The sequence below is a fragment of the Mobula birostris genome, chromosome 4, assembly GCF_030028105.1.
Source record: "Mobula birostris isolate sMobBir1 chromosome 4, sMobBir1.hap1, whole genome shotgun sequence".
In the NCBI taxonomy this organism is placed as follows: Eukaryota; Metazoa; Chordata; class Chondrichthyes; order Myliobatiformes; family Myliobatidae; genus Mobula; species Mobula birostris.
The window spans coordinates 111,484,199-111,507,644 of NC_092373.1; the positions used below are offsets into that span (position 1 = coordinate 111,484,199).

At 38.4% G+C, this 23,446-nt stretch overlaps 1 protein-coding gene across 5 annotated transcripts in view; it reads left to right on the top strand.

The window, feature by feature from the left end:
- The window catches only part of tll1 (tolloid-like 1), a 414,821-nt gene that overhangs the window by 338,922 nt on the left and 52,453 nt on the right, over positions 1 to 23,446 (top strand). For all 5 annotated transcript variants that reach the window (XM_072255927.1, XM_072255931.1, XM_072255928.1 and 2 more), the window contains 2 exons: positions 471 to 596; positions 15,059 to 15,186. In XM_072255927.1, the coding sequence (XP_072112028.1) occupies positions 471 to 596; positions 15,059 to 15,186 (254 nt within the window). The remainder of the gene's footprint in view (positions 1 to 470; positions 597 to 15,058; positions 15,187 to 23,446) is intronic.

A 23,446-nucleotide genomic window follows, 5' to 3' on the forward strand; every position in this document is an offset into this window, starting at 1 on the left:
AATTAGTTCACATGAGTGAAATTTTTACTAATATAATTCCTTGAGTTCCTCTGTTTGCAGAAAACAGGTTAATTTCTTATATTTCTTAACTGCTGGCTTAACCTGTGTGTTTCCGAAATCTCCAGATTCATTCAAGCATAATGCACTGCCGCGCACTTTTAAATTACAGATGGTTTACAGTGCAGGGCTAAGCCTTGCTGAGGTGACTATCAACGGCTTGGACCCATTGCCGAATCCAAAGTATCTTTCTGTGCTTGCTTGATGGATTGGCAATTGTAGGGGAAAGTGCAAGCTTAATAATGAATGGGTACAGCTAAAGTAGAAGGTATCATGGACACTCAGGCCTATACTTTAGTTTACCTTGGTCTGGATGAACGCACATTGGCATATTTAATTCTTGCTCTGTGTTTGGGGTTAAGGATTTGTAAATGTACTGTTAATTGCATGATCCCCCTTTGATCTCTTCACAGATAAAGATGAATGTTCCAAAGACAACGGAGGCTGTCAACATGAGTGTGTCAATACAATAGGCAGTTACGTTTGCCAGTGTCGAAATGGATTTGTACTACATGAAAACAAACATGATTGCAAAGAAGGTATGTGTTGGCTTTGACTGTTTGGACAAACAAGTTTATTTGATATTTAAACCAAAAAATGAACTGCTAGAATAACTCAGGGCATTACTCTCAGCTGCTTAAAAGCTAAATACTGCAGAGGTTGGAAATCTGAAATAAAGTAGAAATCCTGGGAACAAAATGTGGAGAAGGAAGCAAAGTTAAATTCAGGTCAGTGATCTCATATCAGTTTTGATGAAAGGTAATGCTCCTGTAATGCTAATTTTATTTCTTTTCGCGCAGACACTCATCATATTCCAAGTACTTCTAGCATTTTCTGTTTTTATTTCAGATTTCTAATATCTGCAAACACAGTAGATCCTGCTTAATTTGTCCAACAGTTAATTGGGGCACACTTAGTTGGAACAACTCTTAAATAACAAAAACTAATCAAGAAAATAGTTAGGATTCCCTGCATTTATTTGAGACACTGTGCCAGTTACTAGGGCAGGAGACTGTTGCCGAACAGTGTCAATTGCACTCCATTAGACACTACATCGTGCTTAGAGCGAACGGTTTTTAAATATTATCAGTTGTGTGGTTTGTATTCAAAAAGCAGTGATTTTTGTCACTGATAATTGGAGAGAAATAAGCAGATAGACAATTCAGAACCATTTTGCTCACAGTGGTTTCCAAGCATTCAGACTTAGAGATGCCAGAAACGGCTGGGAGTGAAAATGAAAAAATTTAATTATTTCAAGTTAAGAACTCCAAAGAGTTCTAACATACAACGGTCATCTTGAACGTTCCAATGAAAATGAAGATTTGGAGGATACAATCGCTGAAAGTATTGTATGAAGACAGTCCATTATCTGCACTTGGAGTCTACACTAATTTTGTTCACTTACAGTCAATCCAAAGGACAGGGCAGTGTGTTGGTTTTCTGATAATGTGTAAAACCTGTGCAGGAGTGTTTTTAAAGTGGAAAAGCCCTTCGCTCTCTATGAGGCATTGCAGAAGCTCCTTCCTGGCTGTTGGATCTCACCGTTGATCTCATCTACCCATTCCTCTGGAGTTGACATCACATGCCAGAACAAGTATATCCCTGTCTCACCAGAGTATGAGGCCCGCCAGCTCCCCTCCCCTCCTCTTAATTAGCCCGCCTGTTGAAGTGCCATGGCTGCTGTCACATGCAAACAGCTACTTTACAGGTGAGGGCTGAGTGTCCTGTGGGGACCAAAGGTAAGTGAGTTGTGCCAGAATGGACATGACAAGCCCCATCACCAGAGATGCTACCCCTCCCTAGGCACCCCATACATGGCAGCATACACTGAACGAATTGCTGTCGAGAACTATCAGGACCAATACACAGTTTTATAGTACATATGCAATGTTCTACTTTGTTTGGTATTTCATTTAAATTCATAATCTGTTGCACAGTTAAGTGGCATTTTGTCTTTGTTATATGTTTTTAACTATTTCCATGAAACTTTGGCTATTTGGGGCAGCTGCTAAATTGGGCCAAAATGTATCGGTCCTAATGTGTCCACTGTATTTGATTATTATTTTCAAAATGTAACTTTGGGAAGTAGCTATTAATTGCTTGCATTCTGAACTGACTAATGTATTTTTCCATTGATGTGAATTGGGAGGATCCCTTAACACCTGTTGTGTACTTATGGTCTTCAGAAGATAAAACCCACAACACCACAGCATCTGCAGAGTATTTTGTGCGTAGAAGATAACACCACTTGTTCAGTGAAATTTCATTTACTTAACCGCCCTTGTGAAATTTATGAACGGCCAGTGGTGAACATTGCATTATCAATTTAACAGGGGTTCCATTAATATCCTGTTATGAATTATTGAAAACCATATTAGAAACAAGTAACACACATCAAAGATACTGGTGAAAGCAGCAGGCCAGGCAGCAGCTCTAGGAAAAGGTACAGTCGACGTTTCGGGCCGAGACCCCTCATCAGGACCGAGGGGTCTCGGCCCTGTACCTCTTCCTAGAGATGCTGCCTGGCCTGCTGTGTTCACCAGCAACTTTGATGTGTGTTGCTTGAATTTCCAGCATCTGCAGAATTCCTCGTGTTTACATTTAGAAACAAGTCACTTTTTACATCTTAGAGAGTTATTGAACAACAATAACATCTTTGAAATATCCTGGTTTAATTTTTCTCTTGTTCCCTTGTAAAAACACAAAATATTTAATTGAATGAGTTTGAAGTGAGCTCCCTTAAGATTCTTTCTTTCTTTCTTTTTCAATCTTTTTATTAGTTTCAACATCAATCACATTACAAAGAGTAAGTAGATAGTAATTGGGATTATGTTAATTGATAATAATTATTAATGTTTACAGTCAGGTAACCCATAGTTAAAAACATCCCAAAATCAAACAGATTAACAACAAAACATATAAAGATTATACATAAAATATAAAATATCATAAAAGAACAGAAAAAGAAAAAAAATCCTCTTTAAAAAAAAAACTAATTTACCCAAACTAAAGAAAACTACGGAAAAAAAAAAGAAAAGTAAGGGCTATTATGATACCTCAGATAGAACCAATAGTGTCACCACTTCTGCTCCTCTCCCCATATATTGAAATCACGAAATAGATTTGGCAAGGGTCAAATTACATCATGTGGAAGTATTGAATAAATGGCCTCCAAGTCTCATCAAATTTAATAGATGGGTCAAAAATAACACTTCTAATTATTTCTAGATTTAAACAAGATATAGTTTGAGAAAACCAATGAAATGTTGTAGGAGGATTAATCTCTTTCCAATTCAATAGTATAGATCTTCTAGCCATTAAAGTAACAAAAGCAATCATCTGACAAACTGAAGAGGTCAAATGATGTTTTTCAATCATTGGTAAACCAAAAATGACAATAATAGGGTGAGGTTGTAAATCGATATTCAAGACAGTGGAAATAATATCAAAAATATCATCCCAATATTTCTTCAATAAAGGGCAAGACCAAAATACATGAGTTAATGAAGCTATCTCAGAATGACAACTATCACATATAGAGTTTATATGAGAGTAATAACGAGCTAATTTATCCTTAGACATACAAGCCCTATGTACAACTTTAAACTGTGTCAATGCATGTTTAGCACAAATAGAGGAAGAATTAACTAATTGAAAATTTTTTTGCCATTTCTCAGTAGATAAGGTAAGGTAAGGTTCCCTTTCCCAGTCATCCTTAATTGTATTGGAAACATCTGGATTTATTTTGCTTATCATATTATAAATAATTGCTATTGAACCTTTCTGAAAAAGGTTTAGATCCAAAATTTTTTCCCGATATATCAGCGGAATATGAAATCGGAAAGGTAATAAGAACAGTATTTAAGAAGTTTCTGATCTGTAAATATCTAAAAAAAAATGTGATCTAGGTAAATTATATTTATTAGATAATTGTTCAAAAGACATAAAACAATTATCTGAAAATAAATCAGAAAAATGTGCTATACCCTTTGTTTTCCAAACCAGTTATGCTTGATCCAAAAAAAGAAGGTTGAAAAAGAAAGTTAGATATAATAGGGCTAGTTAAAATGAATTGATTCAGTCTAAAAAATTTTTGAAACTGAAACCATATTCGAAGAGTATATTTAACTATTGGGATATTCATTTGTTTGTCCAGTTTAGAAAAATCAAAAGGAAGTGGGGTCCCTAAAATAGAACCCGATGAAAATCCTGAAACAGAATTACATTCAAGCTTGACCCATTGTGGACTTGGAACTGTATCCCAATTCCATGTCCAAAATTTTAAATAATGAATATTAATCGCCCAATAGTAAAATCTAAAGTTTGGCAATGCTAAGCCACCCTCTTTTTTGGGCTTCGTAAGTGTCTTTTACCTAATCTAGGATTTTTATTCCGCCATATGTGTGAGAAAATTTTTGAATCAACATTATCAAAAAAGGATTTTGGAATAAAAATTGGCAATGCTTGAACTAAATATAGAAACTTAGGTAAAATAATCATCTTAACAGTGTTGATCCAACCAATTAATGACAAAAACATTGGTGACCATTTAGTTATCAAACCTCTAATCTGATCAAGTAAGGGTAAAAAATTAACCTTAAATAAATCCTTGTGCTTCTTAGCAATTTTAACTCCTAAATAAGTAAATTGATCAGTAACTAATCTAAATAGTAAACATTTGTAAATTGGAACCATCATATTTAACGGAAAAAGTTTATTCTTATTAAGATTCAGTTTGTAACCAGAAAATTTACTGAGCTTAGCCAACAAGGATAAAGTTGCAGGAATGGATTTTTCTGGGTCAGACATATATCATAGTAAATCATCTGCATATAATGATAACTTATGTATCTCCTTCCCACGAGTAATAACAAAAATGTTTTTTGTGAATCTCGAATTGCAATTGCTAAAGGTTCTAAAGCAATATCGAATAATAAAGGACTTAAAGGACAACCCTGTCTAGTGCCACAAAATAGCTGAAAAAAGGGAGATTTGATTGTTAGTCAAAACCGAAGCGAAGGGAGTATGATATATCAGTTTAATCCAGGATATAAATATCGGGCTAAAATTAAACTTCTCAAGCGTAGTAAATAAATATGGCCGTTCAACTCTGTCAAAAGCTTTCTCAGCATCTAGTGAGATAACACATTCTGGAGTTCTCAGTGAAGGAGTATAAATAATATTTATTAATCTCCTAATATTAAAAGATGAGTAGCGATTTTTGATTAATCCAGTTTGATCCACGGAAATAATTTTCTAACCTGGATGCTAGTATTTTAGAAAAAATTTTGGAATCAACATTCAATAAAGATATCGATCTATATGATGCACATTCAGTAGAATCCTTATTTTTTTTTAAATGAAGGAAATGGAAGCTCCATAAAATTATTGTGGCAGTTTACCTATAATAATTGCATCCCTAAAGACTCTACACAACTGGGCAGAAAGAATAGAAGAGAAAAACTTTAAAAATTCTGCTGTATAACCATCTGGGCTGAGTGATTTACTAGAATTCATTGAAGAAATAGCACCCATTATTTCTTCATCCGTGATAGGTGTGTCTAACTTTAAACATTCGTCGTGTATTAATTTCGGAAAGTTCAAGTTCAAATTGCTAAAAAAAAATCTTGCATCTCCCAGGGATCATGAGGAAATTCTGACTGATATAAAGATATATAAAATTCTTGAAAAGAATTATTAATCTCATCATGATCAACTGTTGAAATATCATTAGGTTTACAAATCTTATTAATTTGACATTTAACCAGGGCTGTTTTTAATTGATTGGCTAATAATTTACCAGATTTATCACTGTGTATATAAAACTCACTTCTTGTTTTCATTAATTGATTTTCTATTGACGATGTTAAAACTAAACTATGTTCCATTTGAAGTTCAACTCTCTGTTTGTAAAGCTCCTGATTGGGAGCAATAGCTTATTATTTATCGATGTCTTTAATCTTGTCAATCAACACCAATATTTCATTCTTAATGTGTTTTTTCAATCCATCCGAGTAAGAAATAATCTGACCGCGGATATAAGCTTTAAAAGTATCCCACATAACCCTGCTGGAAATTTCATCCATAGTATTGGTTAAAAAAAAGTCAATCTGATCCTTGATAAATTTTACAAAATCTGAATCTTGAAGTAAGTTGGAATTAAAACGCCATTGTCTAGTATTAGAAGGTATATCCCATAACTTAATAGAGAGATTCAATGGTGCATGATCAGATATGACAATGATATCATAGTTACTCTCAATTACAGATGGAATTAAACAAGAGTCTATAAAAAAATAGTCAATCCTCGAATAAGTATGATGTATGTCTGAAAAGAAAGAAAATTCCTTATCCTTGGGATGTAGAAATCTCTAAATCTTCGAGATTCCAGAATCGATCAAAAATGAATTGATAAGAGAGGCCGACTTATTCGGTAGTGCCAGAGTTGGTACAGGTTTATCCATCAAAGGATTTAAGCAACAATTAAAGTCAACCCTCATTATCAACACATGATCATTTAAATTAGGAAAGGAGGTAAATAATTGTTTAAAAAATTCAGGGTAATCCACATTCGGGGCTTAAACATTAACCATAACAACTTTCTTATTAAAAAGTAGACCAGTACTTAACAAGAACTTACCATTTGGGTCAGAAAAGGTGTTGTGATGGACAAATGCAATGAAGAAGCTATGAAAATTGAAACTCCTCTCACTTTAGCTTTGGAGTTTGAGTAATACTGCTAATCCTTCCAAAGCTTAAAAAAAAATGCTGATTATCTTCTTTCTCCACATGAGTTTCTTGGGCAAAAATAATATGAGCATTCATTCTATGGAATACTTTAAAAATCTTTTTCCTTTTAATCAGATGGTTTAGTCAATTTGTATTCCAAGAAACAAAGTTAATCCTCTGAGCCATGTCAATCAATCAGTCTTTTGGTATATAAAGGGTTAACCAGAGTATAAACCCATGTAACCAGAAGAGGAACCAGCATTCGGGAAGGAAACGGAAGTTGCGACAAAGCAGACATTGTTGTAGTTCAGAATTAGCCCCATGAAAAAAGAAAAGACCCCCCCGCCCACCACCCAAGAACCCTAAAACTAAGCCAAGAGAGGCTAGAAAGCTAACTAAGACTAAATCTACCCCCATTTCTCCAGAAGGCAGCTCCCAAATATATGTTGGTAAAAAGACCACCTAAGAAAAAACTACGCTATAACAGCGAAAAAAAACAATAAACTTAACAAATACAGTAAAATAAAATACCTTAGCATTATAATCACTAACATGCTAATAAAATCAAAAGAAAAGAGACACCAATACATATTATTCAATGTAAAATATCTGTAAGGCAAAACAGTTAAGTATTAAAAAAAGTCGTATCTGGGAAGAAAAGTATTATGGGGAGAAGAACCCAAAAAGATGGTGCGGTAAAAAAAAACAAAGGTATAATAGAAAGAAAAAAAACAAAATGCCATCTTGATTATGCCACAGGGAAAAAAAACATAACATTCCCCCTCATACATTATTTTAAAAATATAGAAAATAACTGATAATAATGGTAAAATTAAGTATAAAGAATACCAACACTTCCAATCAAAACAAAAAGTCTTATACTTATAAAAATCAATCTTCAAAAATGAATCGTATGATTAATAGAAATTGGAAAAAAAATTAAAAGGCAAAACCAATATCACAAGGATCTTATATTAATTAAACCATGGCGGCTGATCCAAGTTCTTCCAGAAAGCTTCGAGCAGCACTTGTAGAGTTGAAAAAAAGTCGCAGGCTGTTCAGAGGAGAAATTCTTAAGCGGGCAGGATACAGTAACGCTGGTTTAAGATCATTTTGGTAGCATTCCATCATCAGAGGTTTGAAAGCTAATCGCGCTCTCATTAATTCAGGGCTAAAGTCCTCATACTGCCGGAATTGATGGTTTTAAAATTTAATCATTCCCTGCCATCGGGCTACTCGTATGAGTTGCTCTTTAACATGAACATAATGAAATCGGATAATTACTGGTCTCGGTTTAGCTCGAGAATCTGATTTATTCCAAAAAATATGGTGAGCACGGTCAAGCAATGGCGGATCATCCGGGAATTCAGAGCTAAACGCAGTCTTTAAAAGTTTCGAGAAGAATACTGAAGGGTCTCCTGTCTCAACTCCCCTGGGGAGGCCAATTAAACGTAAGTTCTTTCTTCTGGATCTGTTTTCCAAATCAGTAATCTTGAATTTAAGACTCTCCAGCTGTTTATCTGTCAAGAAACTTTTTGTTCCAAGCTCTCGATTTTTGCATCTTTCTTTCGTGCATCTTCCTTCAGTTCAGTGATAGTGTTTTGTTGCTGTTGAACTTGATGGTCAAGCGCACCAAAAATTTGCAAAATTGCCGTAATCTCTTCTTTAAAGCTTCGGCGTATTTCATCAGCAGATCCTGAAACAAATTCATCAACAATTCATAAGTTATCTCAGGATATTTAGGATCGGGTTTCTTTTTTCCGTCACCATCGGCATCTTTTGCAGGTTTAGAGTTTCGAACTTTCGGTTTTGTAGCTGGTTCTCTACTCAGCTCTTCGAAGTTCAAAATCCAAACTTAAAAGTAAAATTAAATAAAGGTGATCATAGATATAAAATGAAAAAGTAATGGAGCGAAGCCGAGAAGTGACCTCACTGCGTGAGCGCCATCTGGAGAATCTGAAAAAATTCATTTGGGCAATACTGGCAGCTACTTGTGTGGCCTTTGATTTTCCATTTAATAAAAAAGGAATTCAGACAGTTAGATTGAGGCTGAAATTCCACCATGCATCCCCAACATTTATTCATAATATTTGAAAAAAATTGCAAAGAATTGAAAACTAACTTGGGAAGCTTCCTGCAAAGTCTTTTAACATGTGATGGGTAATTGTTGTGCTCCAAGTTTAATGACATCTGCACCAGTAACTACAACAGCTGTTAAATTGTCTGCAGATGAATTCTCACTGTAAGTTTCCTGTCAGACAGAATCCCCACTGTGGTACAACATAGGAAACAAGTCCTCATCACTGGAGCAATAAAATATTCCTTCCAATCCTGTAATGGATCTTTTCTCCATAAAATAGATGGCTGAGCTGACACCTGCAAAGAAAACTATGAATGTGGTGAACTGGTGAAGATTTCAGGGGCAGGGCGATGCCCTGATGAGAAAGCTGATTCTGGCTTGGGACCTTCCACAGGTCAGATCAACTGAATGACCTGTGGATGGTAGCCTCCCGTGTTTTCCATCTTCCCTGGTGGACCTGTGTCACTGCCTTCACCCTGTAGCTCTCCTGTTCTGTCCTTGTCACCTCCTCCACTACCAGGCTTTCATCTCTTTCTTCGAGGCCTTGGATATGAAACATTTGCCTTCCCCAGCCAAGTCCTGCATGTCTAGCCTGGACTCTGCCGGGAACCTCTGGATGCTGCAGCCTGCTGATGGCCTCTCCATTTACAGCCGGTATGGACTGGGGCGGTGGTGCCCCTCACCAGCAGGTTGGTGGACTTCCTCAGCTCAATGACCAGTCAGGTTTTCTCCTGCTTGTACCCCAGGCTGATGGATCTCCATGGCAGGTGCAACATGCTTTTCCCAAAGAGGTGAGGGTCTGAGATATACCAAGACTCCCCAGCCCCTTCCACATGGATGAGTTGGCTATCCCATCCATCCCACTGGCTGTGGATGAGGGAATTTTACACTTTTTCAGGGGCCACATCACCCCTTTGGTACAGAGTGAACTGGTAGCATCACACTTCATAATTTCTGCGTAGTTGGCTCTGGTCAATTCTGACCAGGCCCTCTGTTAGCTGTTTCTGTGCTACTTTTCCCATATGCTTGTCAGTGAACTCTGTGATGTACTGCCTCCCAAGGCTTTGGATGAGCTGCCTGGCCAACAATGGCATTTCCTTGCGCACTGTAACAAAAGTGATGTTGTCGCTTTTGACCCCTTTTCAGAGGGGACAGCTTTGTGGCTTGGAGGGCTTGATCTTCATCCTTGTCCATGTCACTAGCTCCTCCAGCCCCTTCAGCAGCCGCCTTGTGCATGCGGCTGTCGGAAGAACGTTTGTGACATCATCCATGTAGCTTCTCAGTGGAGGAAGCCTCTATCCTGACTGTAGATTTATCCCTCCAACCACCTGCGTCGCTCCAATAGGAATGATCTTGGAGGCTGCCACAAACAGGATGGGAGAGATGGAGCACCTCATTGTGATACCTACTTTGAGATGCCGCCACCTCCTTGTAAAGTCTCAAAGAGAAGCCCATCTGCAGGTTACTGAAGTAATCAAAGTTCCAGCCTCTAATGCAGTCAGGAATGTAAAAGAACTCAATTGCAAGTTTGATGAACTGGTGAGGGACAGATCCATAGGCATTCACAAGATCCAGCTACACAATGTGTCGGTTACCTTTCTCATGCTTGGCTCGTTGGATCGGGTCCCATATCAATGATGCATGCTGGGAAACCTGGAACTCCTGCCTCCTGGCAGCTGGTGTCAATCTATGCATTGCCCATGAGGGAGCTGGTCACCCTCTTAGCCATGACGTCCTCTCGACGTTCAACAGTGCAATGCTCCTGAACTGGTTGATGGAGCTGGAGTTTTGTTCTTTGGGGATGAACACCAGCACAGCTCTTTGCCACTCTGATGGGATAAACTGCTTTTTTTTTTTTTAACACCCTGTCCCTCCCCATCCCTACTCCCTTCTCCCCCCTCCTCCTTCCTCACCCTCCTCCTTTCCCCACTCCCTCCCTCTCCCTCTCCCTCCCTTCTTACAAATGTACTCTGCCCTTCGCAGCTTCTGCTTCACATTGTTCCACAGCCTCAAGTCCACCTTCGCCTCCGCCTTCCAGTTCTTCCTCAGCTGATGTCGCCTTCATACTAGCTGTTCCATGTCCTCCTCCCTTTCTCCTTTTTCTCAGAGCATCAACTCACTTGATGTCAACTTTGCCAAATCTGTCTCTACACAAGCTTGGCTTCCACTCAGCCACGTAGTGCATGTTCTAGGATTGTGCTGAGGTCCCTTTCCAGCCTCAGCCACTTTGTTCACCTGTGGCCACTTGATCTTGTGCCTCCTTCCTAGTTTCATCCTCTTAGCTTTGTGGCATGGCTGCACAGATGAAGGGATGTCACATGTGTTTGTGTGCTTGGGGGGGTGGTGGGGGTTAACCCTCCATTGTTGGGCCTTCCCTCCCTACCAACAAATCACCTCCAGCAATGTTAGATCCTTCAGCTCTGTGATCTTCTACCTGACTTTGGGTCCCTATTGTCTGGTCTGCTGCAGCAGTGCAAGGTTACTGTTGGTCTTTCTCGCTGTGCTTCATTCTCCCTGATGGATTCATAGCCCCCTATATGTTGTCACATTCTCCTGTCCACGCCTGCACTTCCAAAGGGTCTTAATCTCACTGTCTACATTCGTTCTGGTCATTGCCATGTATTCCATCCTTCTGGGCCCAACTTTCGTTCTGCCTCTCAGAGGGCCTTCAGGTTATCTTCTCTTATTCGTCTTCGCAGTCATTGATGGGTCTCTCCGCTATAAGAGATAGTGGTTTGGATGACTAACGGCCCACTCCTAGTGTGGGCTTTCCTGCAGTCATCCAGTCTTTCCTAGACATCCTTCAGTCTTCCCTGGACTCCAACTGCCCTTTCACAGTAGCCATTGGATACCCAGAAGTTTCAATGAGATTTATAGGAAGATGTTTCCAGCTTGGCATTGCTGCCTGTCACACTTCCAACAGTGCCCTTGGGTCAGTGTTGAGATTCTTGTGAATGGAAACATTATCAATAGTGAGGAAGTATTGTGGAATACAAATTCATGTGGATGGAATGGAAAACTATAAATTTACCAAGCAACCTTTTATATGTGGAACTGACGCACAACAGCTTTGACAAACTTGAAAAACCACCTCCAGCAGATTGGCAGCGATCCCAAGAATCTTATGCAAGTGTGCCAGGACAGATTTCACTGGCAATCAGGGTCACAGGAGGCTGTGATTTAATCTTTTCTGTTCAGCTTTGCAAGATAAACTAATACCTAAGTGACATTATTGCCTTCTCTCTTGCCACAGTTTTGTACTCATTACCATTCATCTGTTATAGATAATCATGGCATCCTCTTTCAATCAATAATAAAATCATCAGCAAAAGCATAAACCAGAGGTTCCCAACCATTTTTATGCTATGGGCTCGTACCATTCACCAAGGGGTCTGCGAACCCCAGATTGGGAACCCCTGGCATAAACAAACAGATTTACCAACCTTAGCCCTTGCATAATGAATATAGAATTAAACTAGTCACTCCATTCCATTTTTAGTTTACCCTGTGAATCTGTGCTTCTCCAGGGCTTCATGTGAGATGTTTCCCTAGAGTTGTAACAGTTGAGATTCTCTATTCTCCTGGATTAGTATGTTAAGCAACACTCAGCTCCTTGACTATACTTCAAGTTGTGACAACATCTTGTTATATACTGTAGCTTCCCACAATGTTGACAGCTGGTCCATATTGCAAAGACCTGGTCCAAGTTCTTCGCAAATTATGATTGAATTTCTTATCACCTTTCAGACTGCATAATTTTTACTGGCGTAGTGAACATTTCAATATTACAGCCATTAAGCAACACACGGAATTTTGAAGGAAATGAGGTCACTCAGCAGCTATGGAGGTAACACAGGGGCTGCCTGATGTGCTGAGTTCTTCCAATATTCTGTGTTCAAGGTTTCCAGCAACTTCAAATTCTCTTGTGTGTCTCCACTATTGCCATTGATACATCTTGCATGGACCACTGAAATTCTTCTCTGAATGTACTACTGGTGAACTACTCTCTACACATATTGATTCCTCTGGACCTTTACAGCTTCCCCCTCTGTCGAGTGGCTGAGTGGAAGATTGAATTACCGTATCCTTCCTTTTTCTCCAGTGTTTCCATTGTTAAGACATCAAAAATAGAGGAAGAGATATAAACATGGAAAAATATTGAGGAAAGGGAGAAAGCGAGTTCATACATAAACCATCTGAAGATTAGGAGAGGTAGAAGATGCTGTGGAATGAGTGAAGGAGGACTAGGCATGCAAGTGCCTTCATTTTCATTGTTTCTGGACCTGACAATGGCTATTCTCAGAAATTGCTTGTTCCATTGTAGAAATGCAGAAAATGCTGGAAATATGCAAGAGGTCAGGCAGCATTCTCCTCCAGGTTGTCTGCTCTTATCTCCTCCATAAATGATAAAAGATGCTGGTGGACTGGTCCTCCTGTTGCTTGCAGCTAAGTGCCACCCTGTCCATCAGGAGCAGATAGCAACGTGTCCTGATTAAGGAGAGCCATAAGTTATAGTTAAGGGGCCTGATGTACTGTAGTCCATTTATAAGAGGCAGGGGTGAAGCAAGAGTAAATAATTTGAAATTTTGAGCCCTGGCCAATGGAGAATGTTGGTCAGTGAATGAAGGAGTATGGTGTTTCTTAGTTGGTTGTCATATCAAGACCTGTACTGGAGAGTTTATAAAGTGGAAAAGCTGTTGCACTCTCTCAACTTTGGAAGTCTGGGTCCAGTGGTACGAGTAGTCATCACAGACTGCGGTCTTCCTTGGTTGAAGTGGATGACCATGACGTTTTCTGTGCTCTGGCATGCCCTTCACTCTCCACGAAACATTGTAGAACCGCCTCCCTTGGCCATTGGATCCCATTGTCGATCTCATCCACCCAATCTGCCGGAGCTGACTTCATGTGCTAGGGCAGGAATGTCCCTGTCACTAGGATATGAAGCCCACTGGCTACCCTCACCTGGTTTAGTCCGCCTGTCAAAGTGGTGTACTGGGGTATGGCTGCTGTTGCGTACAAACAGTTATTTGGAGCCACGGGTGAGAATTGAGTGTTCGGTGGGGAACAGATGTATGGTGCATAGAGCAATGGATAAAGCCTATAGTGATCAGCTGCATAGTACCACAAGGTGCAATGAAGACAAAATCAGATAGAAAGAATCTCTGGCCTGCCTTTTCCTATTTTAAATCTGAGAATTGCAAGTATCTGCATGGCAAAAGCTTTGTTCATATTGAAGTGTAGTGGGGAACAGTGCTGACGAAGGGTCTCGGCCTGAAACGTCGACTGCACCTCTTCCTACAGATGCTGCCTGGCCTGCTGCATTCACCAGCAACTTTGATGTGTGTTGGGGAACAGTGCTGACTGCTTCCCATGCACTCAGCAATTATAATTACTGGGAAATGTAACCTAGAGCAACCAATCAATCTAGCCTTGTAATCTGCTTCTGTATTGCTTCTGACCAAATGCAGCTAGGAAGGACCAATCTATTTGTTTGTGTCGATGCAGACAGGGAATTTTGTTGACTCAACTGGCAAACGACCTGTTCTGAAGATGCACAATCCTGATAATGACCGAGGGGTGTTTAGCTACATGTAATCCCTAGTCCGGAGCTAGGCTGTCTTGAGTATTGTACCCAGTCTGCAGGTGACCTGGGAGATTAAAATGTGTGTACAACTGCTTCAATTCAGATACAATGCTCCTGAAATTGACCATACCTATTTAGATTAATGGATTCCAATCAGTGGAATAAAATCTGCAGGTAATGGTAAATAGTGGAAGATCACAAGCGTTCTTTTCATGTAATCTTATTAACAATATAGTATTCCTAATAAATTCAATGATATCCAATGAAAAAGCAAAAAGAACAAATCAAGATACTGAAACTGTGTTTTCTGATTATGTTGTGACAAGTTATTCTTTACAGTTATTTTTAAAAAAGACATCTGAGTTTCTACTGAGATACAAGAAAGTAAATATAAGAGGTATTTATTCACTAAGATTCAAGGAACATCTCACACTAGCTATCTGCTACTGATTAAATCTTTTCTGTTAATATGCTGCATATTGATAACTAATTTCAGCTTTTCTTGGGACTGTTTATGTACAAGTATATTTTGCGTATACTATATTGTGATCTTGGCTATAATTTCATTCTACTACTGAACTAACTGCTGGTATTACTTTCTGCCTCAGCTGAATGTGAACACTGGATTTACAGTGCCACTGGCACCATCACTAGTCCCAACTGGCCAGATAAATATCCCAGTCGCAAAGAATGTACGTGGGAAATCTCCGCAACTCCAGGCCACAGAGTGAAGATAGTAAGTTTTTGAATGGAAATGATAACACCTTTCAATACTAACACCAGACAGAAGGGCTGAATATCATGTTATACTTCTTGACTGGACTAAAATCTTAAATACAGTGCCACACTAAAAACTTACATACTCCTCCCCCCCCTCCCCCCAAGTTACTCACTCACATATATTCTCACACATACTGTACACATGCAAACCTTCCTATAATGTTTTGATAACCCGTTGGGAGGACCACCATAAAAACAATTGCCTATTTAATAGTCAAACATTTCAGCACAATTACATCATTGCAACAGCAACACAACATTAGTTTGAAGGGACTATCTGTAGTCCAATAATTCAACCATAACAAATGACACCATTTGGCCAGTAGAAGCCAAGTTGAATTTTCAGAAATTACTTCTGTTCGAATTCCCACCTGATTCATAAAGAGCCCGTGGGCCTCTTTAAATCACAGTTTGACTGCTGATCCCTGATTGCTGAGGAAGCCTCACCCCCACCCCCCACCCATCTCTTGGGTCTACAGCTGTAGTCTTCTGTCACCAAACTGAAACTTGCACATGGACCAGTCAATGAATCTGGACAAATGTGAAATTATCATGAGTGTTATTTATATGATTGCAGAACAGATCAATAGGGTCTCCTGATCCCTAAATGTTTCGGATACAACAGGCGTTCTCACCTTCTGGTTAAATTTAAAGTCCATGTTTCTGCATTTGTAGTCTCAGTATAATGCTGAACTTTCTCAACTTGTAATGCTACTGACCACAGTTGTTTTTGATGAAGCACAGCTGTGATATAAACAGCCAAATGGAAATATATATCTTTCCATTTCCTGTTAGTTTTGCATCAATATCTAAAACACTTAATAGCACCTTCATGCTTCAAGAATAATATTTTGAAAATAATGATTATAAAGAGCATAAATTTAGCAGGAGATTTGAAAGTCATGAAAATTGAAAAGACACTCCTGTGAGATTGAACATGCTCAGTGTTAGGCAGAATCTCCCCCTTTCCAATTACGTTAAGCAAGAGGAAATTCCACTTATAATTCAAGCAGTATGAGATCTCACACAAACCATACTGTACATCATCCACCAGCATTTGATGGTGATTTTTCCCAGAGAAAATGTTACACAATGGGCATAACTTGTGGATAAATAGCACACTGGCAGCATACATAGATAGCTCTTTAAAAATAATAGATACTTGTCCAGTACTGTACTTAATAGAATTGTATATCTTTAAAATGCAAAAGATCATAAATTTCATTTATAGTGACATGATATTAAATGGCACCACTACCTAGTTTGATAATTCGTGAAATACAATAGCAGATTCTATTCTGTTCTCCTTTCTACTTCCAACCAAATTTTTGAAGTAACTTTTACTTGCTAGTTAAATTTAGGTTATTGTTGTGAATTTGCTTTTTAAGAGGCATTAATGCACAGTTTAGATCCAATGGTAAATCAGACTACAGTCCAGTGGGATTAAACTCAGTAAGTTTGTGGCAAGAGATTAACCATGTGTGTTAACTGTGTGTTGTCTTTTGCTGCCTTCTATTAAAATGAATGCTGCAACTTGTTCTTAATATGTTGCTAAAATTGTACATCATCATACTTCAAAAGTGTTATTTATTCAGTATCAAACTAGGTTTAATGGTTAGTGTTGAAGAAGTTTGAGAAGTTAACTGGTTTATTATTTTTTTTAGAAACTTATTTCAAAGAATTTCCTATCTGTCACATTTGGCCACTTGCAAAATGTGTATTAGAGGCTGTCAAACAATATAGAACTTATTGACACAAGAAAAAAAATGTACTTGATTAAGCTGCAAAGTGTAATATATAAAACAGAGTACACAGTCCCTACTGACTTTTTTGAATTAATTAAATTCAGGCATAAAATAGTTTAAATGACAAATATGAAGCTAAAACTTAAAACTTTCATACTTCAGTGAAGAAGTACTACTACTACGTCGACTCAGGCCTAGAGGGCCGGCGTCTGGCACAATGATGGACTCTCCACTTCTCCCTCTCCCTCATCAGTGTGTTCAGTTCATCTACATTAGCCGCGCCGCTGTCTTCTAGGAGCGTGTTGACCATAATCTTGGGAGGGTGCCCAGGGTTCATCCTCCCATGCTTGGGCTCCCATATGATGACTAGGCTGGCAGGTAGCTCGGGGTGGTGTAGACAGTGCCCCACTAGTTGCAGTCTTCTTGTCTCGATTTTAGTGGAGAGCATCGGAAGGTCGTTATAGAGCTCAACGTTCATCATGTGCTGTTGCCAACTCACATCAAGAGCCATCCGGAGCATTCGTGTATAGCAACCATCTAGAGACTTTTGCATAGTCTTAGTGAGTGTCCACGTCTCACGTCTGTACGTGAGAATGGACTCTATGACTGCTATGAAGATCCTCTTTTTAAGCCCTCTGGTCAGGTTCAACTTCCAGATTTCCTTCATGTCGCTCATAGCCCTCCACGCCAGCGGCTTCCGTATCTTTATGTCCTTCTCCGAACTCATCATTCTTGACCCGAGGTACTTGAAGACAAAGACTTAATGGTATCATTCTTTACGGTCTTGAGAGTACCTTCATTGCAGTTAAACGACATGTACTCTGCCTTTTTAGTGTTTAGGTAAAGTCCAACTTTATTGCACTCAATTTCCACTTCTGTCAATAGCTGCTGTGCTTCCTCCATCTGGTCAGAGAGCAGGACTATGTCATCTGCAAAATTAAGATCTGTGAGCGTAATTGATCTGATCCTTTTGGTTCGTCCTGGTTTTGTGGTAAAACCAAGCTTGTCATGATCTTTGGTAGCTTGACACAGAGTGTAATCAAGGATGATTATAAAGGTGTAGGGTGCCAGAGTGTCTCCTTGCAGCACACCAGCTAGGAGCTCAAACACTGCTGTTTCTCCATCTGGTGATACAACTTTCGGCATGGTTTTGGTATAGCTGGACTCTTATTGCTCTCAGTAGATAGTCTGGTACTCAGTAAGCTTTCAGGATCTTCAGCATTTTACCTCGGTGAATGGAGTCAAAAGCACGGCTGGTAGGTTGCTATTCTTGACTTCCTCGATGATGCTACGGACAGCAAGTACTTGCACTACTGTTGTGTGCTTCTTCTGAAAGCCATTCTGATTGAATCTTAGCTTAGGGTCAATGGCCAAAGAAGCACGTTCAATGGAAACAATGATGAAGATCAGTTTCCAGTTTAGCAGTACTGTTTCTTAATCTCCACGGCATTACACAAAAATTACAGCAGCACTCTGGGTGATTTTGATGAAATCATGTTGAAGTCTTGTGTGATCTGAACAAAGGCTATCTGGCTGTTATTATATTTTTTCTTCAATAACCATGTTCCATTACGATTTCCTGCTCCCGCTCTCCAGAATCATCATCGTGGCACTCATTTGCAAAGTTCCCCTGATGTTTGGAATTACAGAGGTGCCACATTTTCTGATCATCATCTTCCATACTAGGAGTCCCTGGGTTCATTCGTTCGAAATGATATTTCTTAGCAACATCTGCTGCAAGTTTATCCGATGTATATTATCGATCTACACACTACTGTTTTATTATTTGACTGTGTATTTGATGGTCAAATTCTGGTCATTTGATATGTTCCTGTAACCCAAAATAGTAAAATTAAAGCATGAGACTGGAGAAAATTAATCAGATGCATATAGTAATAGCTTCATGCAAACAAAAACAGAATGCAGTATGGCATTCTGAATGAGTTTAGCATGTGCAATTGCAAAGCAAACTGTAGATACTTGAGGTAATCAATATAGAAATGAGGTTTTAGATTAAACAATTAATATTCAAATTCCTCACTCTAATCAGAAAGGAGAGGGGATTTGGGCAACTATTTTTAGAGCAAATCAATTACTTGATGTTTGGAAACTCTTTAGTATCTCTCTTAAATTGAGAATATTTAATTTAGATAAGACAGTTTTGTAAATTAGCTCTGATAACAAATTGCTGCTCTGAAGATAATAGATAGGGTGCATATTTACGTATTGCAGGGTGTGATAGTATATGTTCTTGTTTGGGAGAAGGTTAGGAATAAACAAATATGAATAACAATGAGTTTCAAATCACAAAACAGGTTTAGAATATACAAAATTATGAAATAATTATAACAACAGATCATTTGACATTTGCTGACAACAGGAATTCTGCAGATGCTGGAAATTCAAGCAACACACGTCAAAGTTGCTGGTGAACGCAGCAGACCAGGCAGCATCTCTAGGAAGAGGTGCAGTCGACGTTTCAGGCCGATACCCTTCGTCAGGACTAACTGAAGGAAGAGTTAGTAAGAGATTTCAAATCTGAAACGTCGACTGTACCTCTTCCTAGAGATGCTGCCTTACTAACTCTTCCTTCAGTTAGTCCTGACGAAGGGCCTCAGCCTGAAATGTCGACTGTACCTCTTCCTAGAGATGCTACCTGGCCTGCTGCATTCACCAGCAACTTTGATGTGTGTTATTTGACATTTGTCGATGAATTCACGCCCTCATCATGTGGTCAGTAAAGAATGGGACGTGTTTATTACAAGTAATGATTGACTGTATCTTCTACCCAGGTGGTTAAAGTAAAAATCTATCCCACTGTGTCTGCACTGGCTTATTTTCAGAGCAATCAAAACCCAATTCCACTTCATCAATTCCCTATAGCCCTGAAGTCTCAATGGATGAAAGAAATTTCAGCATTTATTTCAGCATTTCCTCAATCTATATTCCTGCTTCAAACATATATCATTTAGATTTACAAAATCTTTACTCAAATGGAGGCAGGAAGGTAGATGAAGGAAGATTCAGCTGTAAATGCTGGATTTTCCTTCAACCATTGAGGTTTCAGTGCTAGAGGTGATGTTTGCTCAGCCGAGTGGCTATCTCCTGAAATCTATTTGGAAGCTTTGAGAGTCAACATGTCCCATCCTCTACCTTTCCTGGCAATCAAGGCTATGAAAATCCTAAATATCCTAGATATCTCTGATATTCAAGTCAATTTCAAACCATTATCATTGAAATAAATAATTGAAAAATAAACATTTTTTCCTAAAATGTGAATAAAGACACTTGTAATTCAAAACATAGAACTAAACTAAAACATTTGAAAGGATGGGAACACTCTTATCCAAAACCCCAGAAGACCTATTGAAGTAAATTGGGACTTACATCCTGCACTTGGTCTAAACTAGCAAAAATGTCGGGGTGGGGGGCAGGGGTGGGCTCCGAGCTTAATAGACTTCAGAAAAAGTGAAATGGCAACTTCACAATTCCAGATCTGGCAGTAAATTCAGAACCTAGCTTGGATGTCGTAGACATACTGCCGTCCAATGTCTAAATACTGATGGATCTGCTTAGTCACCAATTTATTTCAGCAAGAGCTAGACCATTCTGTTTTCTAGTTGATTATGAAATGTGAGCTTCTTTAACCCAGGCATGCTATATATTGTGCACTGCGAGATGTGGTGTGAAGGAAGGCTGCCAATATTATTATTATTTTGTACCTGCCTTCACTGCAGTACATTAAAAAAATATCAGATTGAATGAGGAAAAGGAGTAATTAATATTAAGAAAGAAATGGTCCTGGATAAGTAAAGGAATTGATCCCATACATCGGGTTTTAAAAGAAGTAATTGAAGAGATGAGTTCTTTTTGATCCATCAGAATTGCTGGTAAATTCCCCAAATGTGGAATTCTTTGGCACATCTGTTAGAGTATTATGAGGTTTTAACTATTGATGTGCTTAAGAGGAATCAGTGGATGTAGTTTATTTGGGTTTTGGAAGTGCATCTGATAAGAGGTTTGCTGCAGAAGACGTGGGAACAGAATGAGGCCATTCAATGTTTATGTAATTGGTTGCAATGTATTTGCATAGACTGAGGTTTGATTGATGTCTAGGAAACAGAAGGTAGAGGTCAGTCATTTTGATTGGCAAGTTTAATTGACAGTGAACACAAGGAAGAACTGTTCATAGTTTAAATTTAGCTAGTTTAAATAAGGCACCCGAGTAATATAATGACATAATCAAGTGGGAAATTAAGACCTGAGGAGAGCACAAAGAAGTTGCATATGATTTAGACAGGCTAAGAGAGTGAATAAGGAGATGACAGATGGTGTACAATTGACCACTGTAATAGGAAACTTAAACAAGAGTATTTAGTTTGTGTTAGGCTGTTGTACAGATGATACAATAAATATTCTTTGGATTGATTTTTAATAAGAGGAATTCAGAAGAATAAAGGCAATTAAAGGAAGATCTTTGAAGTTTAAAATACTAAAAGTTTAGAATACCACATTGAAATGTGTAAATGTCTGTTCTGGGAAAAGAGTACAGTATTAATGTATATTTGCTCAGAAAAATCATCCCTTGCTGGTAGCAGCAAACCAAGTCAATAGAACTGGATTTCAGAAGTGTGCAGCCACTACTCTATTGTCGAAATGAATTGCTTGGCAAGTGTACAAAGGAGATGGAGTTATCCAGGTAATAAAGGGATGGAGAAAATTGCTTTCCGCTCAGAAGATTGTGAATCTTTGGAGTTTCTAACCTGAGGAGTATAGATATCTAACTGTTAGTTGGTAGTTTTCTGTTCATCAAGTGACATGGAGAACGGATAGGAAAGTGAATTTGAGATACTCAGTAATGTAAGAAATGGAAGGAACACTGGCTGGAACACTCCTTCATACATTCTTCATACCTCAATGTGGTCATGGCTGATCCGAACTTGTTGTTATATGTGGATATCTGTTAGCTCCCCATAACCCCCAAACCAACAATATTTTTAAAAATTGGCAGCAGAGGCCCACTCTCTGCTTTTTACATACATTCTGATAACTGAGACTGCAAGATTATTTGGATGTCAGGAGAATCATGAGATACTATGGGAAATGTAGTTAAGAGAAATGAAGAATTTATTCATTTATAAGGTTAAGGAAGTGTTTTTGTTCAACCATAACCACCTTCAAGAACATGGTTGTGAGCCATTTTCCTAGGCTGAAAATGGTCCAGTTCCTACACATTATACACAGAAGCTGCCTGGGTGCACTGGTAGCTGCCACTTCCATTGAATGAAAGCATGGCTTTCTGCTTGATAAATTAGGTAAACAGGGAAAATATATTCAGCTACCAAAAACCACATCTATGTCATAATTACTAAAAGATTAAATTAGTGTTCTATTCTTCAAACAAATTCTCAGAAACCATATTGTTCCTGTGCCTGGGATAATTTGATTTCTTTGGCAAGAAGACAATAGGAAACTGTTACCATTGTGGAACACATTCTCTTTAAACAAATGAGTAGCAAATTAGTTTGTGATTATTGAGCTGTAGTTTTCTTCCCTTTTTGCATCATTATATTCTTGATAGCCAAGTGATCAAGCAATGTGCCAGGACAGAAGAAAAAAAACTAAATTAAAGAGTAGTGAGAGTTTGAAGGTGTCATTTTGAAGGTTATTCATTTATTACATAATTTGTGGTCAATCACAAAGCTAAGAAAATAGGCCATTTGAGAGGCCAGTAATCAGAGGAAATAATCTGTAATACAGAGTGTGAAAAAAGATCTCATACACGTCACTTTTGAAGGAATTCATTTGACTTAGATGCACAGTAATTGAATCTTAAACCTTAATTATTTAGCCACAGAGGATTTTTAAAGAGATTTTATTAAATCTTGCTATAAAGGTCAAATTACATAAAGCCCATACACAAACTACCTTATCCATCTGTGACAACTGGCCTCTGGAAAAAGGGTCATATTTCTTTGCTTTATGAGCAGGTTACTGAGCTGTGTAGAAAAGATTCATCAAATCAAGCAGTTGAGTATCAATTATTTGTGCTTGAATCGAATAGCAAGATAATATGAGCACCTAAAGTGACTAGTTATACCTCATCTGTTATATTGTGGGATAGCCAAGAACAAAAGTACAAGGCAAATAGAATCAGAATCAGATTTAATATCATAGGCAACCCCATGGCATGAATTTTTTTGTTTTGCAGCTTTATATGTATATATAAATAATATACAGTCTTAGATATAAAATAAATAGTGCAAAAAGAGCTTTTTCCGATCCTGTGCGGTGGTCCCGCCATACCAGACAATGACGTAAGCAATTAAAATGCTCTTTGTTTGGTACATTTGTAGAAATTTGTTGAGAGTCTTTCTGGTGACATACCAGTTCTCCTTAGCTCCTAATGAAATAAGGTCACTATCATGGATTCTTTGTAATTGCATCAATATGTTGGACCCAAGATAGATC